Raw genomic sequence first — 10175 nt, 5'->3', positions numbered from 1 at the left:
GGCAGAAGGGGAAAAGTTCCCCTCGTGGCCTCCCGCCGGCCCTCGGGCGCCGCGCGCTCGCAGTCGCGCACCCAGCTGCGATTTTCGCGCGCTCCCTCTCACCCACGCGCGCACAGGCACAGCTAACCCTGTTTTTCCACGGCACGCAGGGCCCCGACCCCCGACCCCGACCCCCCCGCATTTTCGGCGGGGAAAGTGAAAGCGCGCAGCAGCGCGCGCACGGAGGCCCGGTTTTGGTTTTTGGGTGGGTTTTTTTTTTTTTTTTTTTGGGGTGGTGGGGGGGGAAACGGACGCCCGCGCGCGCCGCACCTGCCCCTCGTCTTTGGGCGGGAGGAGCGGGAGCGCGCGCCGGCCGGGCCTCCCGTCGGCCCCAGCCTCCCCGCGCGGCTCCGCAGGTGCGGAGGGGGGTGGGTGTGGGGGGGCGGGGCGGTCCCGCGCGGCCCCCGCCCCCTCGCTCCGTCCCGCCGCTCCTCCTCCTCCTCCTCTTCCTCCTCCCTCCCTCCTCCTCCTCCTCCTCCTCCCGCTCCCTCCGCGCCGCTCCGCTCCGCTCCCCGCGTGTTGGCGGCGCAGCGCCCCGTGGCCGGCGGCGGCAGCGGCGGCCGCCCCGTCGGCGCCGCGGAGCGCCCGCGGAGGGGCGGCGCTGGGGGCGGCGGCAACTTTTGGGAGCCGGCGGCGGCAGCGCGGAGGCTGCGCGGGGGATGGCGGCGGCAGCGGCGGCGGCGGCGGCGAGGCGGCGGCGCTGAGGCAGCGGCGGCGGCGGCGCGATGCCGGCGGCGGCCGGGGGGCTGCTGTGGTGGAGCTGCTGCGTGCTGGCGGCGGCGGCCGGGGCCCCGCGGGCCGCCGCGGCGGCGCAGGCAGGTGGGTTGAGCGGCCCGGTACGCGGTGAGGGGCGGAGGGAAGGTGTGTGTGGGGGGGCGTGTTATGGGGTCGGGGTGAGCGGCACTCTCCCGCCAACTTCTTCGCGGGGCTGCGGGCGGAGGGTCCCCGTCCCTTCCGCGGCGTGCGGGAGTTTGTTCGGGTCCCGCGGAGAGGCGGCGGCCAGAGGGCGACAAGCCCTTGCGGGAGCCGGCGAGCAGCGGAGCGAAGCCGAGGGGAGCGGGTGGCCGCGCATCTTCCGCGCAGCCCGCCGCGCCCGGGCAGCGGCGTGACAGCAACCCTTTCCCGGCAGCAGCTCCCGTGTGTCCCCGCTCGGGTGGCGGCTGCCCGGGCTCCGGGGTCGCCCTTCCCCTGCCAGACCCCCGCCGGGCGCGGGGTCCCCGCCGCGGGCAGGTGCCGGTGCCGCGGCCGCCCCGACGGGGCTGCGCGCTCCAAAACTTCGGGCTGTGCCGGGCGGGCGAGGAAGCGGCTTTCCCCGTACACGTATATATTGCCTCTATAAGGTGTGTCCGAACACTGCAACATAAACATAGGTCCAAGTGTATTCCCGCACGGTTTCCGCGAGCAGGCGGCTTGGAAGTTAAACCCAGCAAAGGAGCGTTTTCCTCCAGTGGGCTCTGCCCCGGTGTTTTTTTTAACTTTCTGGAGGGAAACTTGCAGCGTTGGCTTGATCTTTTTTTTTTTCCTTTCCTTTGGCGTCTGAGCAGCGCTCTCCGCCGCCGTAGGACGGGGCTGTGCCGGTATAAGTCGCCCGGGGAGGGCACCGGGATCGCCGCCCGCTGCATCGCGCTTCTCGGGAGCCTTCGTTGTGAATAAAACATTAAAAGGAAATCTCTTCAATCTTTGTAACTTTCCTTTTCCTTTTTTTTTTTTCCTTTTCCCTCTCCTCCCTGGTGATGCAAAATTTATGATGTTTGGGCGGTATTGGTGCAACAGCTCCTCGTTCTCACAATTCAGTTTATATTTTGAGGCTTTATGTAACTGAGATGATGATACGTTTGATGAGAAGTGAAAGAAGCGTGTCCCGGCTTTGCTTGCTTCACAGGCAGTTTTGATCTTGGTGCACAGTTTACTTTTTTTCTGTGTGTGATTGTTTCCTAATCCTTGAAATCAGGAGGGGTGAAACGCTGGGCTGCTGCTGTTTCCTCTTATGTTTTCTTTTCCTGCAGTTTGAGTCAGTAAATCGTAGCTGAAGGAGCATTATATTCCTTGTTTCACAGGCTCGAGTTTGCTGGACCTTTTTGCCTGCCTCCCTGTTCATACGCAGCCTCTCTCTTCCCCCTGGCTTGGTACTTTTCTGTCTCAGACTTTCCCTGTAGCCTGCCCCGATTTCGGGTGGCAGCCATCTCCACTGGGCTGCTCCCGTGCTCTCTCTCCAGCCCTCCTGCCCGCCACTCGGATCACAAAGATGCTCCCTTACTAGGTTTATACCCCAGTGAAAATAAAAGGCATTGGTCCAGGGTGGCTCGCCTACCTTCCTGCTGCCTTACGGGAAGCCTCCTGGATCTGTGCTGCAGCAAAGCCTCTATGCCCTGCACTGTGCAAAACAAGAAAATCTGATTATTAAAATAACGGGCTTGGAGTGACATTTTCTATTTGGAGGTGTTTGGGCACCGCTGTGGGTGATGGCAGCTATTAATGATTGATACTTGCTGCTTGGCACTTGCTAAACTAGCGTGGCAGGCTGGACAGGTGAGCTTTGATTTGTAAATATTTAGGGCTCTCCTGGCTTTTGGGGCATTAGAATGGGGCTCTGGCTGCCACCTTCATTTTAAGTGCATCAAGGGAGATGGCAACCCCTCTGCTCGTGCAAGCAAGCCGTTGCCCTAACTTTTGATTTCATTACCCCAGTGTCTGTTGGCTAAGATGCAAAGATGTGAATACATTGGGGTTTTTCGATTTCTTCTATCTCCAAGCTCGGGCATATAATATTTGCAGTGCACAGCCCAGCCAGGGTCACGTGAGCCAAACAGCTTGGGCTGTTACCTGGAAGCTGGTGAGTCTTTGTTCTGCTTGGAAATAGCTGATAAATTAACTCCCGTTTCTGATATATGGGGCTGTTGAGTTGTTACATAATTACAACCAAATTAACTTAGCACTGTTTGAAGTACTCAACTGCTCTGAGAAATTAATTGTACTTCACATGTTTTTGCACCGGGGTTTGTTCGTGGTGTGTGTGGGTTTTTTTTTTTTTTTTCCCCCAGTGAGGAGCACATTCAGGCTGATGTATGGGCAGGCTTTGATTTCATGCCACTGCTTCTCTTTAGGCCATGTCGGATGGGACATGCCACACGCCTTTGGAGAGCTGCAGCAACTCTCCTTTGCAGCAGCCCTCCTTGGCACCTCTCCCGTTTATTCCGCCACGATGTCTATTTGATGGTTAAAATTAGGCTGAGCTCCGAGTGCCTTTGCAAAGGCATGATAAATATTGACTGGGAGTTTCAGCCTGTAGCTGCCATCAAATGAGTCAGTCCCTACAAAGGGGACGTCCCGTCTCAGCCCCCTTACCAAAGGGGAGTGGGTGCTGTTACAGCCCTGCGTCCCTCCTGGGAGCCCCGCTCCCTCCCGTGCATGTCTGTCAGGGCTGTGGTGTGTGGGTGCGTGGGGAGGTTTCTGCGAGGTAGCCAGGGCACGCTGTCACTGTCCCTGTGTGTCCCCTGAGGGCATTGCGAGCCAGTGCTGCTCCAGGGCGAGGAGACTGGATATGGCCCTGCTGTTCGGGGCATGCCCAGGGAGCCTGGGGCAGCTTCGGCACCGGCTTGTACCGTGCAGCCTGTGTGTGTGCGCCTGCCCAGGCAATACGCTGCAAAGTGCCCGAGTGACTTAGTTGTGACTTTTTTGTCTTTTTTTGTTTGCTTTTAAAGAGATGGTAATTGATGTATATGTATATGGATTCTGGCACTAAGAGCTGCACTTGTAATTAACATGAAAACTGTAATAATAAGGACCTGAAATACATGCCTATGAGTAAACCAAATGAGACTTGGCATTAGCAGCTCATGAAGGCAGAAGTCCTCCTGAACCCACACGGTAGCAAAGCAGGACAGGGAGTGGGGAGAGCCGTATTGTGTCCCTTGTGAGAGCGGCAGCGGAGGGCCCAGCACCCTGCAGGTGTGCCAAGCCAAGCTGCAAGTGCTGCTTTGCACTCCTGACCTGCATTTGTAACAGTGAGTTATTCTGAAATCTGCCCTCAGTTTTCTAGCAGTGAATTATCCACAGCCCTTAATTTAACTAAATGTTTTCTTCTATTTTTTAGGGGATGTTAGAGTTGTTTGGGTTTTCTTTTTAATTAAGTAAATTCAAGCAAACCACAGCAAGTTCACTCCCACTGCATGTGAAAGTGCAGCCTATCATCAAGAGCATGCACGTACTCAAAAGCTTTATGCAAGTCAATGCCAGAGCTGGTGGGCTGCGAGCCTTTGCTATGGGGTGTGCGGGGCGGCGTGCCCGCAGCCTTGCTGCGTGAGCATCTCTAGGTGGCAGCAGCCCCCAGGAGCTCCCAGGCAGCAGGACGCGCAGACAGAGTGGAAGATGTGATTTCCCAGGCTCTGGTCCCGCTGCTGAGCAACCCCCTGCACCTATCTCCTGGGCTGGGGAGCAGCTTTTTGGGTGGCTGGAGGGGAAAAGGGGTGCAGGGAATTGTCCATCCCTAGAGTCCCGTCCCCACCTCCTGTGCCCTCTCATGCAGGATGGGGAGATGTAATAATGTGCTGTCCCACTGACTCAAAGACTATGAAGTGCTTCACGTGAGCAACTGAAGCAGCTCAGGTGACTTCAAAGAGGAGTTAAGGATGATTTGATCATACTCAAAGGTGCTTAAAACTGGGAGCGAATCTTTAGGTTTATATTCTAGAGAACTTGTTAAGCTAACCAGTAAGTCAGGACCGGACTGATGACTGGGTACTGAAGGTGAACAAGTTCAAACTGGAAATGAAATGTATACTCTTTATAGTGTAGTAACTGTTGTGGCAAGCTAGGAAATCAAAAAGGTACCCTGTCACCAAGCACCACTAACTTTGATCGCATGGTCCTTCTAAAATACATGTATTTGCTGAAAAGGACGGTGTAGCCCAAACATTTCATTTTTTTCTTTTTTTTTTTAAATGTCCATTCTGGTCCTTTTCTCAAAAAGCAGGTGCTTTAGCATCACAGTGAACCCTCTCCTGATTTCTTTAGGACAGTAAGGGTGAGCTGGTGCCAGGTGGTTGGTATGGGGCAATACGATAGTCCCCTGGAAGCTTCTGAACTTGCTTTGTGTCCTGCCTGCACAGATGGGGATTTAACACTGTGCAACCAGACGTTTGTGCTCTTAAGACTATTGGTAAGTGATGGCAGCTCTGTAGGAACAGCTAAGCCAGGTCTGCCTGCCCCCACGGACTCTGCCACTCTTGGTGTGCTGAGGCAGTTTTCCTGGGAAAGGAGTGGGGGCTTGTTCCTGGGATTTACTTTTTGCTGTGGCATGAGCGAAGGCAGGAGGAGTGTGACACATGGTAAACAGCACAGCCGAGGTCACCGTGTGCTGACAAGTCCACGGAGTGTGCAACGAGCTCTTGCTTTCACTGACTTAAATGTTTTCCTTTTGCAAACAAGCGCAGGCTGCTGGTGGATTTTGTGTGCCCACGTATCTGAAGCTGAATTATCCCATGGGAGCACTGGAGTCCGCCAGAAAGATTCATCATTTCAGCAACTTTAGTTAATGTTTGTTTAGCAACTTCTTGCTTTGGACGAACAGTTTAAGCCGTGCTTGGTGTCAGCTTCCCTGTGATGAGCTGTGCATCCACGTGATAAATGGACGGTCTCATTTCTGCACTGTCAGCTACCTCTGCTGGGCATACGGGCACATGCCAAGCCTCCTGAAGTCTTTGAACAGCTGCTGCTATATATATATCTTTTTTTTTTTCTCAGCCTGCCAGGGAAACTCGTCCTTCTTCCCACTTTGCATAAAGGGGATGCAAAGTCCAGGACAGATGAATATTTGCTTGTGTATCAGTCTGACAGGGTCTGACACTGGCGGGCGTTTGGACAGCAAAGCCTGTAATTCAAACTGCAGGAGCACGTACTAGTCACACTGTAAACTTGTACTGTAAGGAAACCAAGAATATAAATACGTATGAGGAATAGAAATTCATACTGTAAGAACATTGAGAAGTGTTTCTGCTTTCCAGTGATAACTGGTTTTTTTTCCATGCCAGAAGCCTATAAAATCTAGCTTCTGACAAAGAAGGAGGCGGGAAAATAAAGTCAATAAATGGGAAAGAAAGCGTCAAACTTCTAGTGGATGCAGTTCTTTCCAGAGCTATAAAAAATGACCACTCATTGTATACTGTTTCTATGAAGTCCTTCTTAGAGATTTCTAAGATGCGCTGATTTCATGTTTGGTTCCTCTGTCTCCTGAATTCTGGGCAGCTGGGTGTACCGTAACTGAATGGGCATTTATAAACTGATATGTCTTAATCTTTTCCTCAAAAATCAGTGTGGCAACGTGGGCTCTTTTCACCTGGTGACATGACTCCTGCATCTCATCACTATCTGGTGTTAAGCTTACAGAAATCTTCCAAAACCTGTCTGGTTGGGCATAGGTCTTGGGGACCAGCCCATAGCTGATGCCAGGGAGGGATGAACCCTTCCTCCCTAGTGGTCATGGCTGGTTTCCAGCCACGCTAGGGTGATGCTGATGCACCCTTGCCTCCAGCAGCATTGCCCCACTCCACCAAATGCGAGAGCCTGTTGTCCCCCTGCTGTTACTTGGGGTGGCTCCTACCTGCCATAAACCTCAGTGCCTCCGTTCTTTGGAGTGTACACCAAACCATCAGTTGCAACTGGGAGAGTAAGGGAGCTGGGGAAATGGAGTCTGGCAGGGCTTGACGAGGGCTCGGCCCCTGAGGTGCGGTTCAGCCCTGTGCTGGCAGTGGGGCCAGGGGCTGAGCTACCCCATGACAGGCAGGTCTCCATTGCAGGGCATGCCCCCAGTGTGGCTGGGGAGGATGCAGAGCTGTGGGACATGCTGCCTACAGGTTTTAAATTCAGGTGGGGAGGCTACTGTGGCTCTGAAGGACATATCTGACTTCACCCACAGCTGCTTGACTAAACTGCCTATTAAATGTCTTAAGAGCTGTGATACCTGACCTCTCTTTTTTTTAACCCCTCCTGTGAGTTTTGTGGCATTCTTGTTGATGAAAGAAACGAGTCAAGTCAGAGAGAAGTTGAAGAAAAAAGGTTGCACACTACAAAAAACTAAACCACTTCTGAACAAAATTGCATGTGAAATGGTGACACAGCCTCGGCCATAGCACTGCTGCAAGAGAGCACACTACTCTTGTATCTAGGGTCAGCAATAATACAGTGGGTAAAGCTCTGAAACCTGTCCCTGTCCTACTGACTTTTGGCATGGCTTGGCTCCTGTGCCTCATCCAGGCCATTCCAAGTGGTATTTCCGTACTCTTCCTATTTTCCCAAGAAAGCGTCTCCTACAGGGCAGGTGTGTGTCCCTTCCTCATGCTTGCGGCTTGGTGAGGTGCCAGAGGAGATCCTGAGATCCGCTTGCACACTTTACATTTAACCATGTCCTTAAATACCTTGGTGTGCAGAGCTGAACATGCTGGCAGGAGATTTGCAGCAGCGTTTTGCTCGCTTGAACCACAGCAAGATGCTGAGTACCATCTCCTGTGGACGCAACTCCGACGGCAAGAGCCGGCACTGGCAGGATGGAGCTGTTTTGGTGCGTGGACAGGAAGAAAAATCATCACACTTAACTTGATACACATCCTAATGTTCAATTTCCATTAATTGAAATTACGTTGAAATATCGAACGTTTTAAGCATAAAAGTTTATGTACCATGGTTAGTATGCTAATGGAATATTTCAGTAATCTTTTAGGGTTAGCCTCACAGCCAGATGCAGTGATACACATTTGTTTGTAAGAGTTATTTTGCTTAAACTCCTTTTCCAAGAGCGTCTGTATAGTGGTGACTGTTCCTCGGCCGCATGGTGGCTGCCATCCAGCTATAATTTTAAGATTTTTTTGATCTGATCTACTATGCAAAGTTGAATTGTGGATATTTTTGCTCTTTATCTTTGGCAGTAAAAATGTATATATCTAAATTTAAATTGCTGTTTGGTGAGGGTATGTGACAGTATTTAGAATTCAGTATTATTTTTATTATCTCTTTGAAAGGACAAAAAAAGGCTCATTTATTTCAAGAGATATTTGTGTAGCACATAAAGATACCAGTGAAGTAGCTAACGTTTTCCAGTTGTTGACTTCAAATTTAGCAACCATTGTCCCCGTTGATATATTTGATGCTCTAAAAATGTACTTGCCATCAAGTAGGAAGCTGAAGTGATTGGTAGGCAGATAATATTCTTTAGTAGCTATTAATAATGGTCAGAGGATGTACGCATTGGAGTGTGTGGAAAAAGCCATGGAATAGTATAGGAAGGAGGCAAAATAATGTATATGGCTGCTTTATTTGAAAGCTGCCTTTATTACTCTATCCGTATGTACTGCAGCAATTGCTGCCCGAATTAGCACATCTTGAGCAGGAGAAACTGATATGCAAACAGAATGGTGTGCAGCTAATTTTGTTTAGCAAATTGAGATCTGATCCCTGCTATTTCACGCCCTCCGCAGCCTGACTCAGTTGCTTGTTGCAGCGTCCTGGGGACCAGATTCTGCCGGGGGTTTTGTGGTGTAAGGCAGGACTCTCCTCTCCCTGGAGCCAGCAGAGCTCGTGGGAACAAGGGAATTATCCTATTAAGAGAAAATGGAAATTCTCAAAACAAATGTAAAGCCGTCGCAGCTTTTCTCTCTCCTTTTGTCGGTTCCTTTAGCCAGAGGAGGGCTTTTGTACTGGCGCTGCCCCCAGTTGCTGCAAGTTTCTCCCCAGACTTCTCTGTGCAGAGCTGCTTCTTTGTCTTCCAGAGTTTACAGCTGTTCTTAAAATAATGCGTGTTTGGGTCCTCTTGTGCAACACGTTTAAAGCTGCTGCCAGCTTGCACAGCCACGTAGCTGGGTGTCACCAAGGGGCTGTACTTTGTGTTGGGAAGATCATATTAGAAAAATGTAAAATTATTACAGTCTATAAATAGTGGTGATAACTTTTACAGCATTTACATTGCCCTTGTGCTGCATAACACACTGAAGTCATGGGCTAGATTTGCTTCTAGTGCTGCTTCATGTGTCACTGTGAAACCTCGTTACACCACGATATAACAAGCAGCTGCTGCATTGATAATGTGGTGCCTGCAGCACAGGTGGGGGGGTTTCTTTCTGTTGTTGCTAACAACTAGTGATGCTTTACATTTTCTGTGGCTCTGTCCAGCTTCTCAGAAAGGAAATAGAATTCTAGTCTGTGCTGAATGTTTCTGGCTGCCCAAGGGTTTCGGTGTGCAGCTGAAACCTTAAATAAAATAGCTTTTAAATAGTCTTTTATTAGCATTTACTTTCTTGTAGTAACTAAAAATTAGGGAGAGGAGGAGAATGCTTTTTTCTTTTCTTTTTTTTAAGATTTACAGATAGATTCACACAGGGTCACTGGCCACAAATTTCTTCATTGTAAATATTACACCAAGATCTTGGAGTCGTGAGAATCTTAGTCTTCGCATAAAGAAGGAAAAGCATCTTGAGCTGCTCTGCACACAGAGAAAAGTTAAAACTCCTGTAGCTTAAGAAATGGGGGAAAAGGTCCAATAATTGTTTTTAAAAGCCATGTTTTTTAACTCATTTGTAAGATTTTATGCAGGGGCTGGTTTGCTTACTGTTTTCCAATGTCTGGGAAGTATTGCTGGTGATTTTGGAGATGGAAACATGGGTTTATTAAGACTCTTAATAGCTTTAGTCTGATTGCTGCCATGACATGTGGTTAAGGCATTAAAATATATGGGTCATGCCTCATGCTACAGTCGAGCAATTACTGAGTAGGTGTCCTTTGGCAACATCATTTTCCAGTATCAAACTTCTGCTGTCAACCTGAATAATCTCAGTCTTGCTGATGGCCCATAGAAATGAGAAAAAAGCATTGTGAATAGTAACCTTCTCCCAGTGAAGGCCATATGAAGGTGTGTGACTTCTGTAGGTCCTGCCTATTTTAGATTGATCCTGTCCATTTGGGCAGAAAGGTTCTGCCCCAAATAATGTCTTTTTACCCAGGCTTTTTCTGGGTTAAAAGTTTCTAGATTGTTCTAGGTTATGCAAGAATTGGTGTGATACCTGTTTCCGTTTGGGTTTTTCTGTCTAGCCTGACCACTTCTTGCAGTGATGTGATAAAATGACTTCCAGTATTGATACATTCACAACATT

General features: G+C 50.3%; 1 protein-coding gene across 4 annotated transcripts in view; it reads left to right on the top strand.

Moving 5' to 3' along the window:
* Positions 1-743: 743 nt before the first annotated feature.
* ERBB4 (erb-b2 receptor tyrosine kinase 4) overlaps positions 744-10175 on the top strand; it is a 651514-nt gene continuing 642082 nt past the window's right edge. For all 4 annotated transcript variants that reach the window (XM_064452102.1, XM_064452100.1, XM_064452103.1 and 1 more), the window contains exon 1: positions 744-858. In XM_064452102.1, the coding sequence (XP_064308172.1) occupies positions 765-858 (94 nt within the window). In that variant the 5' untranslated portion in view covers positions 744-764. The remainder of the gene's footprint in view (positions 859-10175) is intronic.

The sequence above is a fragment of the Phalacrocorax carbo genome, chromosome 5, assembly GCF_963921805.1.
Source record: "Phalacrocorax carbo chromosome 5, bPhaCar2.1, whole genome shotgun sequence".
In the NCBI taxonomy this organism is placed as follows: domain Eukaryota; kingdom Metazoa; phylum Chordata; class Aves; order Suliformes; family Phalacrocoracidae; genus Phalacrocorax; species Phalacrocorax carbo.
The sequence above is the reverse complement of the archived record's forward strand: the minus strand, read 5'-3'. Positions and strand labels throughout refer to the sequence as shown.